General features: G+C 43.0%; 1 protein-coding gene across 13 annotated transcripts in view; it reads left to right on the top strand.

Annotated features, from left to right (window-relative positions):
* The window catches only part of fhod3b (formin homology 2 domain containing 3b), a 746243-nt gene extending 726489 nt beyond the window's left edge, over positions 1-19754 (top strand). For all 13 annotated transcript variants that reach the window (XM_068000433.1, XM_068000425.1, XM_068000417.1 and 10 more), the window contains one exon: positions 11460-19754. In XM_068000433.1, the coding sequence (XP_067856534.1) occupies positions 11460-11542 (83 nt within the window). In that variant the 3' untranslated portion in view covers positions 11543-19754. The remainder of the gene's footprint in view (positions 1-11459) is intronic.
* The last annotated feature ends 2480 nt before the right edge of the window (positions 19755-22234 follow it).

The raw sequence follows: 22234 nt of genomic DNA, 5'->3' as shown, positions 1-22234 counted from the left end.
AATCTGCCATGTGGGACCTTGTCAAAAGCCTTGCTAAAATCCATGTAGACTACACCAATTGCGCTACCCTCATCGATCCTCCTTATCACCTCCTCAAAAAATTCAATCAAGTTAGTCAGACATGACCTCCCCTTAACAAATCCGTGCTGACTGTCCTTGATTATTCCGTGCCTTTCTAAGTCACAATTTATCCTGTCCCTCGGAATTGATTCCAATAATTTGCCCACCACCGAGGTTAGGCTGACTGACCTGTAATTACTCGGTCTACCCTTCTCTCCCTTTTTAAACAATGGTACAACGTCAGCAGTCCACCAATCCTCCGGCACTATGCCTGTATCCAGTGAAGTTTAGAAAATGATTGTTAAAGCCTCCGCTATTTCCTCCCTGGTTTCTTTTAACAGCCTGGGATACATTTCATCCGGCCCTGGTGATTTATCCACTTTCAAAGATGCTAATCCCCTTAATATTTCCTCTCTCACTATTTTTAATCCCATCCAATATTTCACACTTCTCCTCCTTAACTTCAATCCCTGCATCATCCCTCTCCTTTGTGAAGACAGATGCAAAGTATTCATGAAGATCCATACCCACATCTTCCGCCTCCACACTCCACACTCCAGATCTTTTTGGTCTCTAATAGGCCCTACTCTTTCCTTAGTTATCCTCTTGCTCTTAATGTATTTATAAAACATCTTTGGGTTTTCTTTGATTTTACCTGCTAATATTTTTTCATGTCCTCTCTTTGCTTTCCTAATTTCCTTTTTAACTTCACCCCTGCACTTTGTATACTCCTCTAAGCTTTCCGTAGTATTGATTTCCCGGTGTCTATCATTGGCTTTCTTTTGCTGCCTTATCTTATCCCGAGTGCTTGTTGACATCCAAGGAGCTCTAGATTTGGCAGCCCCTCCCTTTTTCTTTGTGGGACATGTTTACCCTGAATCCCTTGAATCACCCCTTTGATTGTCTCCCACTGCTCTGACACTGATTTATCTTCAAGTAGCTGGTTCCAGTTTACTTCTGCTAAATCACTTCTCAGTTTAGTAAAATTGGCCTTTCCCCAATTGAAAACTTTAACTCCTGCTCTGTCTTTGTCCTTTTCCATAACTATGCTAAAACTAACTGTATTATGATCACTACCACAAAAATGCTCTCCCACTGCTACTTCTTCCACCTGCCCTTCTTCACTTCCTAGAACTAAATCCAGAACTGCCCCCCCTCTCGTTGGGCTTGCTATATGCTGGCTAAAAACATTCTCCTGTATGCAATTTAAGAATTCTGCGCCCTCTATACCTCCTCACCATTTACTACTTTTCCGAGTTATATGTCAGCTGCAAACTTTGAAATTATGCCCTGTATTCCCAAGTCTAGGTCATTAATTCATAGCAAAAAGAGCAACGGTCCTAATATTGACCCCTGGGAGACACCACTGTATATTTCCCACCAGTCTGAAAAACAACCATTCACCACTATGATCTGCTTTCTGTCCCTTAGCCAATTTTGTATCCATGCTGCCACTGCCATTTCAATCCCATGAGCTTCAGTTTTGCTAACAAGTCTATTTTGTGGTACTTTATCAAATGCCTTTTGAAAGTCCATATACACAACAACTGCACTACCCTCATCAACCCTCTCCGTTACTTCATTAAGTTAGTCAAACACGAATTGCTTTTAACAAATCCATGCTGGCTGTCATTGATTAACCCAAGTTTTTCCAAGTTACAATTAATTTTGTCCCGGGTTTCCCCACCACCGATGTTAAGCTTGTTAGCCTGTGGTTGCCGGCTTTAACACTCTCCCTTTTTGGAAGGGGTATAACATTTGCAATCCTTCAGTCCTCTGGCACCACTCCCATATCTTAAGGAGGATTAGAAGATTGTGGCCAGAGCCTCCACTATTTCCACTCCTATTTCCCTCAGCAACCTAAAATGCATTCCATCCGGACCGGGTGACTTTTCTACTTTGAGCGCTGCCAACCTTTTATGTACTCCTCTTTATCTATTTTTATCCTATTCAATTTCTCTACTACCTCCTTCTTTACTGCTCCATTGGCAGCATCCTCTTTGGTGAAGACAGATGCAAAGTACTCATTTAGTACCTCAGCCATGCCCCCTGCTTCCATAAGAAGATCTCCTTTCTAGTCCCTAATCGGCCCCACCCTTCCGTTGACGATCATTTTACTGTTTATATGTTTATAAAAGATTTCAGTGTTCCCTTTTATGTCTATTTTCATACACTCTCTTGCATCGCTTATTTCCTTTTTCAGTTCTCCTCTGAACTTTCTGTATTCAGCTTGGTTCTGTACTACATTATGAACCTTATATTTATCATAAGCCTCCTTTTTCTGCTTCATTTTAATCTCTATACCTTGAGTCATCCAGGGAGCTTCAGCTTTGGATGTCCTTCCTTTCCCATCGTGGCAATGTGTCTAGTCTGTACCCAAACCATCTCCTCTTTGAAGGCATCCCATTTGCAGATGACACCAAGATTGGTGGCATTGTGGACAGTGAAGAAGGTTATCTAGGATTGCAATGGGATCTTGATAAATTGGGCCAGTGGGCCGATGAATGGCAGATGGAGTTTAATTTGGATAAATGTGAGGTGATACATTTTGGTAGATCGAATCGGGCCAGGACCTACTCCGTTAATGGTAGGGCGTTGGGGAGAGTTATAGAACAAAGAGATCTCGGAGTACAGGTTCATAGCTCCTTGAAAGTGGAGTCACAGGTGGATAGGGTGGTGAAGAAGGCATTCAGCATGCTTGGTTTCATTGGTCAGAACATTGAATACAGGAGTTGGGATGTCTTGTTGAAGTTGTACAAGACATTAGTAAGGCCACACTTGGAATACTGTGTACAGTTCTGGTCACCCTATTATAGAAAGGATATTATTAAACTAGAAAGAGTGTTGATGGTTTGACTTATAGGGAGAGGTTAGATAGACTGAGACTTTTTTCCCTGGAGAGTAGGAGGTTTAGGGGTAATCTTATAGAAGTCTATAAAATAATGAGGGGCATAGATAAGGTAGATAGTCAAAATCTTTTCCCAAAGGTTGGGGAGTCTATAACGAGGGGGTATAGATTTAAGGTGAGAGGGAAGAGATACAAAAGGGTCCAGAGGGGCAATTTTTTCACTCAAAGGGTGGTGAGTGTCTGGAACGAGCTGCCAGAGGCAGTAGTAGAGGCGGGTACAATTTTGTCTTTTAAAAAGTATTTGGACAGTTACATGGGTAAGATGGGTATAGAGGGATATGGACCAAGTGCAGGCAATTGGGACTAGCTTAGTGGTATAAACTGGGCGACATGGACATGTTGGGCCGAAGGGCCTGTTTCCATGTTGTAAACTTCTATGATTCTATGAAATAAATGCTCATTTACTGTTTTACCTGGAAATCTTTGTTTCCAATCCACCTGGGCTAAATGCCTTTTCAACTCACTGAAATTAGCCGCCCTCCAGTTGAGTATTTTTACAAACATTTCTCCTTCCATATTCAAAAGCCGATGCTATTCATGTCCTGATGAATTGACGTGATGTTTGGTTTGAGCTTTCCGTCAGCAAATCCTCCTCTTCTAATGACTACTTGAGTTTTCCATAACTGCTCTAAACCTAATGATATTGTGATCACTGTTTCCCAAATGCTCTCCCACTGAAATATGCTCTCCCACTGAAATATGCTCCACTTGCCCCACTTCGTTCCCCAGAACTAGATCCATCACTGCTTCCTTCCTCATTGGGCTGGAAGCATACTGATTAAGAAAGTTCTCTTGTACACATTTCCGAAACTCCTCCCTCTCTTTGTGCTTTATGTCATATTTAAAAAAGAAAGCAAATATGACTCGTATTAAATGTTACCATTTTATTAGTTTCTATTTCTGACATTGTTTTATTACCCCATATCAAAGATAGAATTTGTCAACCAGCTTTTCGTGAGTCCCATTTTCAGGTCTGACCTGCCGAATTCTCAGATATATCTACCTGCGATCTGGGCATGTCTACAAATACTCAAACCTATTGGCCTGGCATTCAACCTATCCGGTACACATGTATGCCTGTGTGGTGTGGCTGACAATGACTTCTACCAGTTCTCAGCTGCTTTCCACAGAGAGGCAAGAAAACACACATTCAGCTCATACCATTAATGGTCAGTGATGCAGCTTCAATAACTGCATTAATGGACATGCATAACCTAGACTGCTCTCCCATGTGAAACAGTGGCCCCGATATTTACAGGAAAGCAGGGAGGGAAAGGGGGCACGTGTCAGCGGGCGGGAAACCCGGAAATACTGGGAAGGCGGAGGTTCTGCCGAATTTAATGGCAGGAGCTCATTAGAATTTTTTTTTTTTACTTTCTTTCCTGCCCGGCAGCCGGCCAGATTGACAGGCCTGGCAATGAAGAAGATCAGGGGGGGGGGTGAGAGGGTGGGGGTGGGTGCGGCTCGGAGCACAACAGCGAGGGTGGAGGAAGAGATCGGGTGGGGGGAGGGAGTTGGGGGGGGGAAAGAGATCGCGGCAGAAGGATTATATGAGGAGCCGGGAGAAGCACACCTGCTCCTTCTGGCCCACAAGCAGAGCTGGAAAAGCATTTACCTGCCGGAGCCGGCATCTCCCGCCTCCCCTTAACTGTCAGGATTTCCCAGGGCTTGCGAAACCCGTCAGCCAGCGTTAAATTTAAATGGTTGCCAAAATCTGAGGAACGCAGCTTCATTTAAATATTACAATCACTGTCCCGCCTCTCCAGAGCGGGTTATTTGGATGGCCTAAGCCCATCGCGGTAAAACTGGAAGTAGGTACGTTGCAGAGAGTTGGGGTCAGGTTTCACATTTTTAACAATTTGACCCTGATGCTGTCATGGGGGTGGGGGATGGTCAAATTCCCCCCAGTATGTCTGACAGTACAACGAGGGACTGCAGGCATGTGAGCAAGAATCAGGAGTTCAAAAAAAAAATTAGATTAATTTCTGGGTCAAGATTTGGAAAACATTTGGGAATATTCCTTCATTGTAATTATGCCAACCGTTAACAATGCCATTGGTGGATGTAACTTTATTTCATTACCTTGAACTTTTTGGCCCTAACATGACTTTTTTTGTATTTAAGCTGTTTGATAGTGGAGGATGAATAAAATGAGATGGTAAAAAAACATTGATGGCTTATTTTGGCAGTGTTTCAAGAAGCTAAAGATCCAATTAAAATTATTTGAAAATAAATAATACATTTATAAATGTTTTTAATATTTTTTTAAATCTCATCTCTCATGTCTCTGGTCCTATAAACTCCTGTTTTATTTACTTCCACCTCATTCTAAATGTATTCCACCCTTCCTCCATCAGTTGGTTCCTGCCAGAGGATGGGCTTGATTTTCCGATGTCCCAGCGGGTGCGTTCGTGGCGGGGGGGTGCTCCAAAAATTGGGGATTCCCGGGGCGGGAGCGGAGCCCGGCTCCAACCCGCCCACTTCCGGGTTCCCCAGTGACGCGCTTAGCTGCGCGCGCAGCCCCCGCATGCGGGACTCCCACCGGCAATTAAAGCCGGCGGGACCCCACTTAAAGCAATTAATTGGATACTTCAGATCGTTAGGAGACCTGATTGGGAGGATATTTTAGGAGGGTTGGGATTTTCAGGTCAACTGAGACTGTTTCCTGTACTGGGGGAAACACTCCCAGTTGAAATGGACGTGTTGCAGCCGTCAGCCTGTGGCAGCTGCAAAGGTCCATTTGACAGGTGGGGGCGGGAGACCCTCACTCATTGCAGGAGGCCACTCTCACTTTGGACAAAGTTTGCCCTGCATCACCCTCCTCCTAACACTAAAATTCACCAACTTGCAACCTCAACTCCGGTGTCCAGAGACATGTACCTACCTTGCGGACCCCCTCAAACGTACATCTTCCGGATGGGGGCCGCCGTAACTGCAGTCATGACCTCCTCTGAGGACGAACAGCGTCACCAGCCTCGCTGACCACGCCGTCCACCTCTGACACGTGGATCTCCACAACACAGTGCTGTGACACATCCACCTGAACAGCAGGAGGGAGGGCAACGGCAGAGAGAGATGCGTCGCAGAGGGCACTACCCTCGCCACAGGGTCCACAGACCGAGGCTCAGCTTCCTGGACCTCTCTGAGCAGCAGTGCACACGGAGGCTCAGAGTCAGTCGCCAGGTAGTCACGGACATCTGCAGCCTCCTTAATGATGAGCTGCTCCCGGCTGGGCCGAGCAGCATCTTCTTACCTGTCGCTGTCAAAGTCACCACTGCCCTTAACTTCTTCGCCTCCGGATCCTTCCAGGGTGCCACCGGGGACATCACAGGGGTCTCTCAGTCGTCTGCATACAAGTGCATAAGGCAGGTAACCGACGGCATGTTCTGCAGGGCCTCGCACTACATCAACTTTCCCATGGATGACCTCAGCCAGATGGAGAGGGCAGTGGGATTCCACACTGTGGCTGGCTTCCTACGGGTGCAGGGTGTAATCAATTGCACCCATATAGTGATACGAGCACCTCCACACGAGCCAGGACTGTTCATTCAACAGGAAGGGCGATCACTCCATCAACACTCAGCTCATCTGTGACCACTGCAAGAGATTCCTTCACGTGTGCGCCAGATACCCTGGCAGCAGCTACGATTCCTTCATCCTCTGGGAGTCCAACATCTTCCCCTTCCACACACCGAACACCCACAAGGGCTGGCTCCTCGGGGACAAGGGAATACCCCCTGCACACATGGCTTATGACACCTCTGAGGAACCCCACCACCGAGCCACAGCGTCGATGTAATGATAGCCACATCGCTATCAGGTCTACAATTGAGCATGCTATAGGGCTGCTCAAGATGCGCTTCAGGTGCCTTGATCGTTCTGGGGGAGTGCTTCAATACACGCCACACAGTGTGGGATGCATTATAGTTGTCTGTTGTGCCCTGCACAACATGGCACAACGGAGAGGGGTGCCGCTGGCGGAGGCCCCATCCACATCTGCCACCCATATTGAGGAGGAGGAGGAGGACGAGGACGAGGAACAACCCATGGGCAGAACAGCGGTTCACTTGGCTGCTCGTGAGGCCAGGGAGTCACTGATATGTGAACGGTTCTCCTAACATCAGACTGTGTGAAGAGTCCAGTCCTCACCACCTGGACAGAGGAGCGGCCATACCAGCCCTCTCCCCTGTCCTCTGCACAAAACAGTCCTGCAACTACACCTACACCCACTGTGGAATGACCCAGTGGGTGGCATCAAGTGTGCGTGTTCATGGTGACCCTCATGAAATGGACTTATTGCACAAGCCCGTCAAGAATGGGCAAGACGTGGCAGTAGTGGTGATAATAATAAGATTTATTGTGAATGTGAAAGAAAACAAATATAAATAAAAACCATGACAAATCGTCAAACACCCTTGTGCAGCCCCTTTGTGCTCACAAAACCTTTGCCTTACGTTTACGGGAACCCCTACGTGGTGCTACCCCTGTGGCTTCAGCAGAGGTAGTGGCAGGTTGCTCTTGTCCATGCCCTGACCGATGAGATGCGTTGCGCAGATGCCCTCTGGGTTTCGGTGCCCGTGAGGACCCCTCCAAAGACTGCTCCACCTGCACCTGTGCAGGGGTAGACTCGAGCACCTGGAGAGGAGGCAGCATTGTGGGTACTGGTTAAGAGGGGTGCAACGGGTGAGACGTGGAAGCGTTTTGAGTGGCGTCCCCACTTCCATGTCCCTTTTCGCCATCATCCCTCTCCTGGGCCTTATGGCATCCCTTCTCCTATCAAAGCAAAACACAGAGAGGCGTGATTGAGTGATGGTTGCATGGTGACCCACTGCATGCATTGGTGTGGGTGGGGGTGACCGTGAGGGAGATGCATGGGAGGGTGCGTGTGAGACATAGCCATGAGATTGTATGAGGATTGGGTTGCGTGGTAGTGTTCGAATGGGAACTGGGGCAGTGAGTACGTGCAGGCAAGGTGAGGATGATGGTTGAGTGGATGTGAGGAGTGATGCGAGAGCATTGTGGTGGCAGTGCAGAAGGAGTTGTGTGGTGGTGGAGGTGATGTGGAAGACGGAGTGTGGGAAAATGCGTAAGTATACTCATTTTGGCTGACCTGGTTAGGTCATTAAAGCGCTTCCTGCACTGGACCCAGGTTCGAGAGATATTACTGATGCTGGTGACCTCCTCTGCCACCTCGAGCCAGGCCTTCTTGGTAGCAGAGGCAGGCCACTTCCTCCCGTCCGCTGGGAAAAACGTTTGCCTCCTCCTCCTGACCCCATCGAGCAGCACCTGGAGTGAGGAGTCTGAGAACCTTGGAGCAGCCTTGCCTCTGGCCTGCTCCATGCTGCCAATTTGGTTGTTTGCTGCAGGAGGAGCATTGGAGGACTGCCCCTTTAAATAGGGCTCCTCCTGCTGACAGCCTGTGATGCGGGTGCGCAGTCCGCCCGCTGCGCAGGTCCGAACGGGAAACCCGGAAGCCATGGTAAGTGCCTTCAATTAGGCTGCGATCGCGTGTGGAGCACCCCAAATTCACTGGGCACATCCAGTGCAGTCAGCATTCCTTGATGTCACATAGAATTAATTGAATTGGCTGAAGACTGGTATCTGTGACGGTTGGGACCTCAGGCGGAGGCTGAGAAGGATCATCCACTCGGCACTTTTGGCTGAAGATAGTTGGGAATGCTTCAGCCTTGTCTTTTGCACTCAAGTACTGGTCTCCGCCATCATTGAGGGTGGGGATGTTCATGGAGCCACCTCTTGCTTTTAGTTGCTTAATTGCCCATGACCGTGGTGATTGCCACTGGATGTGGCAGGGCTGCAGAGCTTTGATCGTTAGTTGTGGGATCGCTCAGCTCTGCCTATAACACGCTGTTTCTGCTGTTTAGCATGCATGTAGTCCTGTGTTGTAGCTTCACCAGGTTGGTACCTTATTTTCAGGTATGCCTGGTGCTGCTCCTGGCACGTTCTTCAACACTCCCCATTGAACCAGGGTTGGACATCTGGCTTGATGGTGATGGAGAAATGAGGGATATGCCGGGCCATGAGGTTACAGATTGTGGTGTACACGCACACTTGATGCCACCCATTGGGTCATTCTACAGTGGGTGTAGGTGTAGTTGCACCACCGTTTTGTGCAGGGGGTTGGGGGGGGGGGTCTGGTGTAGGCCGGCCGCTCTTCTGTCCAGGTGATGAGGACTGCACTCGTCACACAGTCTGATGTTAGGAGAACCGTTCACATATCAGTGACTCCCTGGCCTCGAGCAGCCAGGTAAGCCGCTGTTCTGCCCATGGGTTGCTCCTCCTCCTCGTCCTCCTCCCTCCTAATATCGGGCCCCATGCGTTCTGATTGTTGCTGTACGGCCGATAGGCCACTATGGAATATGTGACGTAACCTGGATTGACCCTTCGTTATGATTTTCCTTGCTTTTTTGCTGCCTCTTCTAGTGATTGCTCCCCAGGAGCATCAGTTGATATCAAAGTACCCTTACTTTTAAAAGTTGGTTTCTGCATTATTATTTGTACAGCAAGTCTCTACTCAATAAGTCATAGAAATAAACAGGCATCATAGGTACTTCATCAGTTTAGTGTAATACATGTGGGAGCCTCATGAGCAAAACATGCATCATTGACAATCACTTTTAAGGAAATTCTTAGTTTTCATTGCTTTCTGTTGGTATTCATTTGTCCTCCTTGACATAGCACAGATTTTACTGAAACAGTGCTACTCAGCATTAAATTCAATATAATTTTCATTTCAAACATGAGGACATTGATGTGAAGAGATAAAAACAACCTTCTGAAAATACAGTTGGTGTCCCACAAAAAGTGTCTTTTAGCGATTGTATTTCATTTTTTTTAGGTTCCCTCCTCAAGTTATGCACCATTCACAACCAACCAATCTGCCTGTCGCAGATGCATCTGTCAATGACAGTATAGGTAGGAGTGACCTCTGCACAGTTCTCCTGGAGACCAAGTCCCGTCTTCACACTGAGGACACCCTCCATCATGGCGTGTGGCACTACCACCATGCTGAAGTGGGATAGATTAAGAGCAGTTCTAGCAGCTGAAAACTGGGCATTCCTGAGGCGCCGTGGGCCATCAGCAGCAGCAGAATTGTATTCCACCATAATCTGTAACCTCATGGCCCGGCATATCCCTCGTTCCTCCATGTCCAACCCTGGTTCAATGGGGAGTGTTGAAGAACGCGCCAGGAGCAGCACCAGGCATGCCTGAAAATAAGGTACCAACCTCCTGGTGAAGCTACAACACAGGACTATATGCATGCTAAACAGCAGAAGCAGCATGTTATAGGCAGAGCTGAGCGATCCCACAACTAACGATCAAAGCTCTGCAGCCCTGCCACATCCAGTGACAATCACTACAGTCATGGGCAATTAAGCAACGAACAGCAGGAGGTGGCTCCATGAACATCCCCACCCTCAATGATGATGTGGAGATGCCGGTGATGGACTGGGGTTGACAATTGTAAACAATTTTACAACACCAAGTTATAGTCCAACAAATTTATTTTAAATTCCACAAGCTTTCGGAGGCTTCCTCCTTCCTCAGGTGAATGGTGTGGAATTCACCTGAGGAAGGAGGAAGCCTCCGAAAGCTTGTGGAATTTAAAATAAATTTGTTGGACTGTAACTTGGTGTTGTAAAATTGTTTACATCCCTCAATGATGGCGGAGACCAGTACTTGAGTGCAAAAGACGAGGCTGAAGCGTTCGCAACTATCTTCAGGCAAAAGTGCCGAGTGGATGATCCTTCTCGGCCTCTGCCTGAGGTCCCAACCATCACAGATACCAGTCTTCAGCCAATTCAATTAATTCCATGTGACATCAAGGAATGCTGACTGCACTGAACACAGCAATGGCTACAAGTCCCAACAACATCCCAGCTGCAGTACTAAGGATCTGTGCTCCAGTACTAGCCATGCCTCTAGCTCAGCTGTTCCAGTGCTACAACGAGGCATCTACCCAACAATGTGGAAAATTGCCCAGGTATGTCCTGTCCACAAAAAGCAGGACAAATCCAACCTGGCCAATTACTGCCCCATCAGTCTACTCTCAATCATCAGCAAAGTGAAGGAAGGAGCACTTACTCACCAATAATCTGCTCACATTTCCATGACACCGAACACTGCTACTTCACCAGTGCAATTCAGTTGTTCAGTAAACTGCAGATACTGGCTCAGTGTCACTGGGAAGAGAGAAACAGGAGGGAGCATTTCATTTTCTTTTTAATGCTTTCTTTTTTCATGTTGGTTTGTAAATATCTTGTAGTATTTGTTTGCATTGTTCTCCCTTTTGTCAGTCTGATTCCTCAACTACTTCAAATGCTACAGAATCGCTTTACAAATGACTGGTGTGAGGGAGACACAACATTGTGTGCTGAAAAAGTAGACGGTTTCTTCAGGCATTATAAAAAGGCAGTATGTCATGTTACAAGTGTGACATTCTTGATGTGGTGTATTTATTTCTCTTTTACAGTAAGAAGAACATTAAAGAGTGGCCTGACACCAGAAGAGGCTAAAGCACTGGGTTTGGTCAGCACCTCAGAGATGCAAGTGTGAAGTGACTGAGCATAAACTGAGGCAGAAAACATCACTGGCACCTGGACAAGGCACAGCTAGAAACATCCAACTGGCAACCATTTGCTGCTCCTGACATCAGTCATCACCCAGCTCCATTCATCATATGACACATATGAGAAACAAGAGCTAGAAAGAGATGTCGCATATTGGCACTAAAATTCTGACAGCTTTTTTAAAAATTAAAATCAGGATTGTTCAGAAATATTTATACCTAGGTAAAAGTATTGCTTTTTGGTTTTTTTTATCTAATTGAAGTGATTAGAAAAATTTATTGAGTAAGCTGTTGTACGAGATATGTTTACGTTGGCTTTACTTGTGGCCTACTTATGTAGCAGTAACATGCAGCATGTCAGTGTAAGCACCAGGCCTTAAGGAGACAGTATGCTGATGTTTGCTGGCCAAAAACCCAGCCATGTGTCAGAACTTTCATCTGACTGTTGTCTAACCTATATCCAAAAAGGATTTAATATACTCCAACACTTAACAGAAATCCCTCAATTCTGCAAAGTATTATTTTTGTGGGCCTTTTTAGTGATGGCAATTTTTTTCTGGAGTATTACTGCCATTGATGTGCTTTTAATATTTTAAAAAATACCTTGAAATATTATGGAAAGCTGTGTGAGTTGGGCCGGAGAAGGCTCTAAAACAGGTAACAGACATTGTCGTATTCATTCAGTGGATTTAAATATTAAAGGTTAAAAAGGTGGTGTCTATAAATAAGATGAAATTGCCTCTTTCTTAGTATAAACACTGCATTTTTTTCTAAAATTAGTATTGCAGTAAAATTTTATTGACTGGCTTTGGTCAGAGGAGGTAAAATAATTGTTTTCGGTAAGTGAAGTGATTGAATATGTTGGTGCCTTAGTGGCGCTGCACGTACTGGTACCACATGTGATAAAACTCATCACTTCTCAGCCAGGTTATGTGGAAGAACATCTGCTTGAAGTCTTGGCACTTTGGCTGGTGATCAGAGCTTGGAGCCCAGCTCACCCACTATATCTCACCTCTTGAGTGAAGACTTGCTCTGGTCACTCATTAAGTGTAGAACATTCCCAGTGGATACATACAAAAGATGTTTATGATGTTGCAGCGCATGACGAGTTCTTCCCCCAGTCCCTGCAGTGACCATGGCTTCCACTTCCCAGTATGGGGAACAGCACAGTAATTGCTGTCAGGGGTAGCCCACCACTCAATCCTTGCTGGAAGCTCATAGATCGCAATAGAATGAAGGAAGTTGGGGGGGGGGGCGGGGGTTACCTCAGAAGAAGGATGTTTTCAAAGGATAATGATGTTACAAATTCCGCAAGGGCACTGGTCTTATATACTAACCTATAAGTTGTAAAGTACTTAAGTAATGATTGCATGTGTATTATACCCAAGAGTGAAAGATGGGTCACTCGACTGAAGAACAAGACAATCAAGTCGAATCCTCAAGCTCAGCAATTCTCAATTCCCTGGTACAATGCGCATGATTGTTGTTTTAACTTACCCTGGTTAATATGAGAAGTAGGTACTTGAAGTGGAAAGATTTCTTATTTTATGTAATGGGGGTAGGTGCCAGCTGAGTGACGTGTAAGTAGTGTGGTGTGTATGAATCTGATATTTGTGTGGATTCACCTCAAGTCTATAAAGTGATCCATATCCATTATATAAAGGAAAGCTGCAGTGTTTCACTGGAGCATGACAAAACCGTAAACGTATTAAGTGGTATTGTGAGAGCAGAAGATGGTTGGATGCATGAAATGGCACGCAAGAGTATCGTTTTAATACGTCAAGTGAGGATATTTTCAATCATACTGAGATATTCTCAGCCAAGTTTGGGCATTAGGGAATCAAAAGTCAAAACATTTTAAGAGCTGTGATTGCAAATGCATTGAAGCTGCTTCTAACTGTTTTCAAGAGCCTACAGTTTATATCGGTTTCAAGTCAATTCAGAATTCAACCCACCAGTAATCTCCATGCACTTGGACTTGAACTTGTTTAGAAGTGAGACTGTGATCAAATGTTTCTGAAACTAGTGTTTAAAAGATAATCAAAATAAAACAATTGTAGAAAGGCAGATAAGGCAAACATACTTATTACTTTTCTGTGCTTCAAAAAGGGCCTGTGAAAAGGCCAGGAAAAAGGGATAGTTATTTTTTAAAATACATAGAAAAACATATAGAAAGCACAGTAAATATCTTATAAAGTGTAGTTTCACTTCTACTGACCATGACTGAATGCTAATACAGCCTATACCTCTTAATTCAAATTATTAGATAATTCCATTTTTTTGTTCAAGTATTACTTGTATTATAATAAGCAGTGGAGAGCAACAGTGCAGTAACACAATAAAGGGATTCGGACAAGGTCATTGCCTATGAGTTCAAAGATTGAGCAATTTCTACAACTATCTGATTACAACTATCATGGTTGTGTTGCTGCTTTTTAGCTGCCTTGTTCTTACGTAATTTTTATTCATTAAACTTGGAAAATGTCGTAGTGATTTAAATAGAGTGCAGTGTAGAATCCAAGAACAGATTAGTGAGGCCATGGGCTAAGATGGCTGGGCCAAGAATTTTATATTTTTTTATATGCCATGAGCTGGTTCTGGCTATGCCATTGTCTTACTAATTCAGTAAAGTTTCTTGCTGTTTATTTTTTGTCCAGCAGAGAAATCTTTAAATCTCCATGGTGCTCCTTATCCGTGGTGTTTGGTGTGCATGCCCAAAAGGTCATTACTGACCATGACTAAGTGCTAATACAGCCTATACCTCTTAATTCAAATTATTAGATAATTCAATTTTTTTGTTCAAAAACCAACTTTGAATTATCAGGAGTAGACGTATTGGGCGTATGCACCTGATTCAACAGTTTGCAGAGGTGATGGAATGATCTGGAGATATGTTGGTGGGCCAAGCATATGTGACCTGTGCGGGACTCTAAACACAGAATTTCCATGTGCCTTGGAATGGGTAACATCAGCAAATTGTTAAAAGATTGAGGCTCTATCCGTGAAGGAAGGTCCAGGATGAGTACTTTCTGTTCAAAATATTCCTCTCCTATCTCTATCTGAAAAAACAAATAAGTTTACCTCTTGTTTGTATTAAAATAATGGCAATTTTCTGGCTTAACAGAAACTGGTTTTTCATACCTCTTTCTCTTCGGAGCTGCTTAAGTGAAGTTAGTTATGGAGAGGTGAAAGGGGCACCTGTGTCCTCGAGCATCTTCATTCACTTCAGTATAGTTGAGATGTTTTGAATGGGTTGGGACCCAATTTGAAATTAGAAAAATCACCATTAATGGCTGGATGCAGTTGCATATTTTCGCATTCACATGTTTCAGGCTTGGTCAGTTGTGGATTTGTTCCCAGGCTGGTACAAACTTCTGTTCGTTGAAATGAAGGGAGCCACTTCTGGGGATGGGCGGTCCCTCCTACAGATCAGATGTCACTGGTGAAGCTCGAGAGGAAAGAGACTGAAAATGTCATGTCTCCTTGAAGCCAGAATATGGACATTATTTTAATACATGTGAGAGATCTATTTATTTGTATAACTAGCCAATATTGAAATATCATGGATGAATAAAGAGATAAGGGTAAAATTGAAAGTAAAGAAAAAGGCATACTCTAAGCACACAGACAATAAAGGAGAGGATGACAAAAGGGAATGCGAAGAGGTTAGGAAAGAAGCCAAAAAAACAATTAGGAAAGCAAAGAGGAACTACGATATTAAATTATCAAGGAATATAAAAAGAAATAGTAAAGTATTCTACAGACACATAAACAACAAAAAAAAAAATCAGGATAAGGATAGAGCCACTAAGAAATGCACATGATAAACTCACAGGTAATGACAACAAAATGGCAGAAATATTGAATAGTTACTTTGTCTCGGTATTTACCAGGGAGACTAACAAGATGGGTGTGACATTAGAAGAAGAGATCCAAAAAGATATAAAGACATTTAAGATAGAAAGGGGGGAGATAATTGATAAACTAATCAAACTTAGAGAGGATAAGACCCCTGGTCCGGATGGATTGCATTCATGCTTACTAAAAGAAGTCAGAGAAGAGATAGCAGAGGCACTATTACATATATATAAAAACTCATTGGAAAAGGGAACAGAGCCAGAGGACTGGCAGACAGCTAATGTGATTCCTATATTTAAAAAGGGAGATAGAACAAGTCCAGGGAACTATAGACCAGTTAGCTTAATGTTGGTGGTAGGAAAGATAATGGAAACTTTACTCAAAGATGTAATAGAAAAACATCTAGAAAATAAACATATAATAAAGAGAAGTCAGCACGGATATCAGAAGAGAAAGTCATGCTTGACCAACCTTATTGAATTCTTTGAAGAAGTAACAGGAAGAGTAGACAAGAGTAATGCAGTAGATGTAATATATTTGGATTTTCAAAAGGCTTTGATAAGGTACCGCATAGTAGACTCATGACTAAGGTCAGAGCATGTGGAGTCAGGGGACAGGTAGCAGAATGGATAGCAAACTAACTATAAAACAGAAAAGAGAGAGTAGGGGTTAAGGGTAGCTACTCAGACTGGCAAAAGGTGGGAAGTGGTGTTCCACAGGGATCGGTGCTGGGACCATTGTTGTTCACAATTTACATTAACGATTTGGACTCGGGAATTGGAAGTATAATTTTAAAATTTGAGGATGACACCAAATTGGGGGGTATAGTTAATACAAAGGAAGAATGCATCAAAATGCAAGAAGACATTAATAGACTTGCAGAATGGGCATGTAATTGTCAAATGAATTTCAATATAGATAGGCGTGAGGTGGTACATTTTGGTAGGAAGAATAATGAAGTCACATACTGCTTGGATAATAAGAGTCTAAATGGGATAGAGGAGCAAAGGGATCTCAGGGTACAAAAACACAACTCACTAAAAGTAGCGACACAGTTTAATAAGGCCATGAAAAGGCGAACCAAGCACTGGGGTTCGTTTCTAGAGGGATAGAATTGAAAAACAGAGAAGTTATGTTAAACCTGTATAAAACCTTGGTTAGACCACATTTAGAATACTGTGCACAATTCTGGTCTCAATATTATAAAAAGGATATAGAGGCATTGGAGAAGGTACAAAAAAGATTCATAAGAATGATACCAGAACTGAAAGGATATATTTATCAGGAAAGGCTGAACAGGCTGGGGCTCTTTTCTCTGGAAAAGAGAAGTATGAGGGGTGACCTGATAGAGGCCATTAAGCTAATGAAAGTGTTTGATAGGGTAGACATAGAGCAAATGTTTCCACTTGTGGGGGGAGTCCAAAGCTAGAGGTCATAAATATAAGATAGTCACTAATAAATCCATAGGGAATTCAGGAGAAACTTCATTAACCAAACAGTGGTAAGAATGTGGAATGTGCTACCACAAAGTAGTTGAGGCAAATAGTATAAATGCAGTTGAGGGGAAGCTAGATAAGCACTCGAGGGAAAAAGGAATAGAAGGGTATGTTTATGGGTTAAATGAAGTGGGGTGGGAGGGGGCTCATGTGGAGCATAAACGCCGGCATAGATCAGTTGGGCCAAATGGCCTGTTTCTGTGATGTAGACTCAATGTAACTCGATATATCCTTTAGATTAAAAATAGGGGACTACTTTGAACAGTGTAACCTGTTTTACATAAATCAACTTCAGTTTTAGTTGATAAAATTGTTGACCAAACATCAAATAGTCTCAAGTTAACATCTAATTCTGGAATGTTCTAAATCAAATACATAAATGAAGCATGGGGTTAGTGATGACTGAATCTGTAGAAAACAAGTCAACTTGATGTTACTACCGTGTGAAGCCTGAAGTATTATCTATTGCCTTTTTTATGAATACCCATAACACAAAAATGTAACTTTTCTTTTCCGGCTCACCTCATTACCTAACCTCGTGCCTCATTTATTGCTATGTTTTAGTTGTAGCGTTTAGCTCTGTTGCATATGTAGTAAAACTAGTCAACAGCAAATTAAGGCACAAGATGACACAACATGATAAATAACATTGTGATCTATATGGATGCGCAGTTATTAATTATACTTTTGGTGGAAGAATATTAGAAAGACAGTTTTTTTTTACCAAAGAAGTACAAGAAGTCTGCAGTATATAATGGAGCTCCATAAAGTGGATATTAGGCAGTTACAAGAGGAATTACAAGCCCAAAACCAACAAGGGGCATTATGCACTTTAATAGTTCATCACCTGGCCCTTGGTTATTCCATTAATATATATTTCTCAATTTGCTCCTATTTTTTAACAATAAAAGAGTTGCCATCATGCATCAAAGTGAGTTGACAACATAAGTAGTTTACAACTAAGAATAACAGACATATGACATTGGAGATGCAAAAAACACATGGGATCAGAATTGCTATACTACAGGAAAATTCTCGTGTGTGCTGACAGATTATTCAAAATGCCAGCATCTTTCTTTCAGTAGCCATAAAGGTTTGCCACATGTCTGTTGTAATAACTTTCACAAAACCTTTACACTTCTTCATATTTCAGTCTAAAAAGTGCGAAGTGAACAGTAAAGGTTGTTATTTATCTTAGCATTACAGACCTGTTAATAATATTTAGATAAGTTTTTTAAAAAACAAAAAGGATATTACTTTTTTTATGTTTAGTTTTATTTTGGAAAAGCTGGTGTATTCTGAGAGAAACAGTTTTGATACTTTATCACTAGTAGTTTAGTGTTGCTTGATAAAAAAAAGCAGGTACTGTTAGACATTGTCAGTGCATGGAAAACACTTTCTTTTCCCTTTATTTCTTTTCCTTTTTTGGCTTCCTATCGTGGTGATTTTTATTTAAAGACTGCAAAATAAAATAATACACAATAATGCTTTTTTCAGATTACTCAGCCTTTGCAAAATGTTCATTCTGGTGTTGGTAAAACTTTTGTCTTTGAATAACAAAAGTCAATTTTAGTTTTCCAAAAGTCAGTATTATATTTGGCTTTCACAGCATAATTTTATTTTGTGATTACATGTATCTATTTTATCTGGTTACAGCTCAAATACTGAGTAAGCATAATTGATTTTCTTCAATCATTCAAAAGACTTATCTTGCCTTGGCCTGCAACATAGCGACTGTCTCTTTAACTTACTTGGACTGCATAAGGTGGCTGCATTACACTGGCAACATGAGCATTGGATTCTTGAAAGGTTACATACTGTGTAATGAAGCTCCCTGGAGCATATGGAAAAAGATGAATTTATTTGCTTTTTTAAAAAAAAAGAAAGCAAGCACATTCTTTGAAAAAGAAACCATCAATATGTAATCCTTTTCAATCTGAACCCAGGCTTCCTCATAAACTCTGCACTTTTACTGATACAGTAGAGCTGAATATCAGACTTATGTAGTTTACCAGCCCTTGCAAAGGGCTGCCAGTACAAGATACACAGCCTTGTGGTACCCTGGTAAGACCATACGCAAAGCTTTAACACTGTAGCAAGGTCACAGAAATAGTCATCTCCGCTTCTGGTTAAAGGAGAAAAAACATTCACCAATTTTCATTTAATTTGAAACTGTCTTCAGGAATATTAACACCTTTTATTTTGATAACTGGGAATTGTAAAGAAAATAAACAATAAAAAAAGACTTGTAAAGTAGAAAGGGCAAGTTTCTAAGAACAATAAAAATAAAAGAAGGACAATGGTGTACAGTTGTGTAAATGTCGCTATTCATGTTTTTGTGTAGCATAGTGTAAAATAAATCAGACACGCTGAATGCAGTGTTATTCTGTGAATTGTAATTTAAAAAAGCCATGCATGGTCATTTATTTACTTCATGAATTGTTCATTATAGATAAGGGAGTTTGTTATATGTTACATTTATGTGTCGGAAACTGCATTTGTTTTGTGTTTTTATTTTAAGAACTTGAAACTACTGTTGTAGAACTATTCACTCCACAGCCAACATGTATTCAACCTTAAGAAACATTGTTGCTGAATTAATTAATACTAGTGGGAAGGAAAGTCACAGTCCACCCTGTCTCTTCCCTCTCAGTCCACCTGCCCTACTCCCTGCTCTACCAGAACCGCAGCATTCTCTGAGATTCTCTCGGTGCCATTCAAATTAAACATGTGAAACTGGCTGCAGACCCCTATATTTTAACTCTCACCATAACTCTAGCAGTTCAATAGCTTGCAGCAACAGTACTGTGTACAAACATATTGCAATAAAGCTTTATTAAGCACACTTTGCCAGTTGCATTTGTGTTGTGCTTTGTCAAGTTCAATAAATAGAAGACACAGGTGCGAGTGCAATCCTGATGCATCAGATTTTCAAGATCATGTCTGGTGCTAGTTGATTTCAAAAGTTGTTACTTTTCCTCACCAAAAGTGGTGATTCCACGATCCCACACTCCCAGCTGCGCTCACATGGAGCACTGGTTGCAGAATTGGGGCTACAATGTTCCAGCTCCATCTCTGACGAGCACTCCCCGCAGCTGGGAGTGTGAGTGTGGAATTATTCCTTTCAAATGTCAGTCAATTTTTATTATTTTGATAAACTTTTTTGTTATTTGATTTGCATGTGTCGAAGAATTTATCAGAAAGTGTTTGTTTCCCTCATGTGGCTCTCCTGGTTTCCAAGGTAAAAGAACACTGTACCATTCAGCCAGTCACTACTCAAAGATTCAATAAATGACTGATTGCCTAGTCATAGGAACAGGAGGAGGCTATTCAGCCCCTCGAGCCTACTCCACCATTCAATTAGATCATGGCTGATGTGTACTTCAATTACATTTATCCGCCTTGGCTCCACATCCCTTGATACCCATACCCAACAAAAAATTATTGATTTTGGTCTTGAAAGCTCCAATTGTCCCAGTATCCACATTTTTTGGGGAGAGAGAATTCCAGATTCATACTACCCTTTATGTGAAAAAGTGCTTCCTGATTTCCCTCCTAAATGGCCTAATTTAGCTCTAAATAGTTCTAATTTGAAATTATGTTCCCTTGTTCTTGCTTCCCCCTCCAGAGGAAATAATTTCTCTATCTACCCTATCTACCCAATCAGATCACCCCTCAATCTTCTATATTCAAGGGAATACAAGCCAAGCTTATACAACTTGTCCTTATTATTTAACCCTCTAACCCCCGGTAACATTATGATGAATCTGCACTTCACCCCCTCCAAGGCTAATACATCTTTCCTGAGGTGCGGTGCCCAAATCTGAACGCTATACTCCAGATGGGGTCTGACCAAGGCTTTATATAACTGAAGTATAACTTCCTTCCCTTTGTATTCCAGCCCCCTTGAGATAAAGGCCAACATTTACCACACCGCCTTCTTGAACCGTCACCACACGGACTGCAGCGGTTCAAGAAGGCGGCTCACCACCACCTTCTCAAGGGCAATTAGGGATGGGCAATAAATGCTGGCCTTGCCGGTGACGCCCACATCCCATGAACGAATAAAAAAATATTTCATTATCCTTTTTGATTGCTTTTTATACCAGCTTTAAAATGATTTGTGTACTTGGATTCCCAAATCTCTTTGCTCCTCTACAGTTCCTAGTTTCTCAGCATTTAGAAAATACTCTGATTTAGCTTTCTCGGAGGTAAGTGCCTTTATTGCACAGTTTGTAGGCCAGGAGGAGCAGAGGTGTTTCCTCCAAGCCCAACAAGCTGACCTGCCGTGATCGGACCCCTGCGATCAGCCGATCCTCCCTGATGTCCGAGCTCCCCACCCACCCCCCCCCGATGGAGGGATGAACCTCCCATTGGCCACATTGTGCACCATCTGCTATAGTTTTGCCCACTCACTTAATCTATGTCCCTTTGCAACTTCATGTTCCCATCTGCATTACTTACTGTCCCCCTTAATTTAGTGTCATCTGCAAACTTGGATATACTACTTTCTATTCCTTCATCCAAGTCATTAATAAATATGTTGAAAAGTTGAGGCACTAGGACAGATCCCTGGGGAACACCACCTGTCACATCCCGCCAATCAGAGAACATACTCTTTATCCCCACCCTTTTTATAGGAGGGCTTATCTAGGGTCAGGGGAATCTCTGTGCATAAAGTCTTCGAAGCAACTAAAGAGCAGGCTCGAGTATTCTATCCTTCTCCACAAGGCTATCCAATTTTAACACCGCCTGCTGGCACTAATTGGTAATATGACCTCAGCGAAGCAGCTCCCCGCAAGCATCCAAACGCACCCATGTTAACCCCGAAGTGAGCGCGTTGGAGCCGGGTTGTGATCGCAATCAAAAAAAACTTCGATTTTCACCTCCCACCCACCGACAAACCACCCGTTCTAGGGGGTTAAAACTATCCCCTCTGTCTCCTACCTCCCAGCCAATTTCCAACCCAAAAAAAATTTGCAGGACTACGGCGAAAGCGCGGTGGAATGGGACTAACCGGACTGCTCTTACAAAGAGCTGGCATGGGCTTGATGGGCCGAATGGCCTCCTTCTGTGCTGTAACCTCCAATTCCGTGTGCTCTCATTTTTGATAATAATCTTTTGTGCGGAACTGTATTGAATGCTTTCTGGATGTCCATATAAATAGCATCCATAGACACTCCTTTGTCTACCTTATTAGTGACTACTTCAAAAAATTCAACTAGATTAGTCAGACATGATTTACCTTTAACAAATCCATACTGGCTCTCTGATCAGATCATATTTGTTCAAGTGCTCAGTCGCTCTATCCCGAATAACAGATTG

Source organism: Heptranchias perlo, chromosome 2, assembly GCF_035084215.1.
Source record: "Heptranchias perlo isolate sHepPer1 chromosome 2, sHepPer1.hap1, whole genome shotgun sequence".
Lineage (NCBI taxonomy): Eukaryota > Metazoa > Chordata > Chondrichthyes > Hexanchiformes > Hexanchidae > Heptranchias > Heptranchias perlo.
Note: the sequence above shows the minus strand (reverse complement) of the source record. Positions and strands in the feature narration are given on the sequence as shown.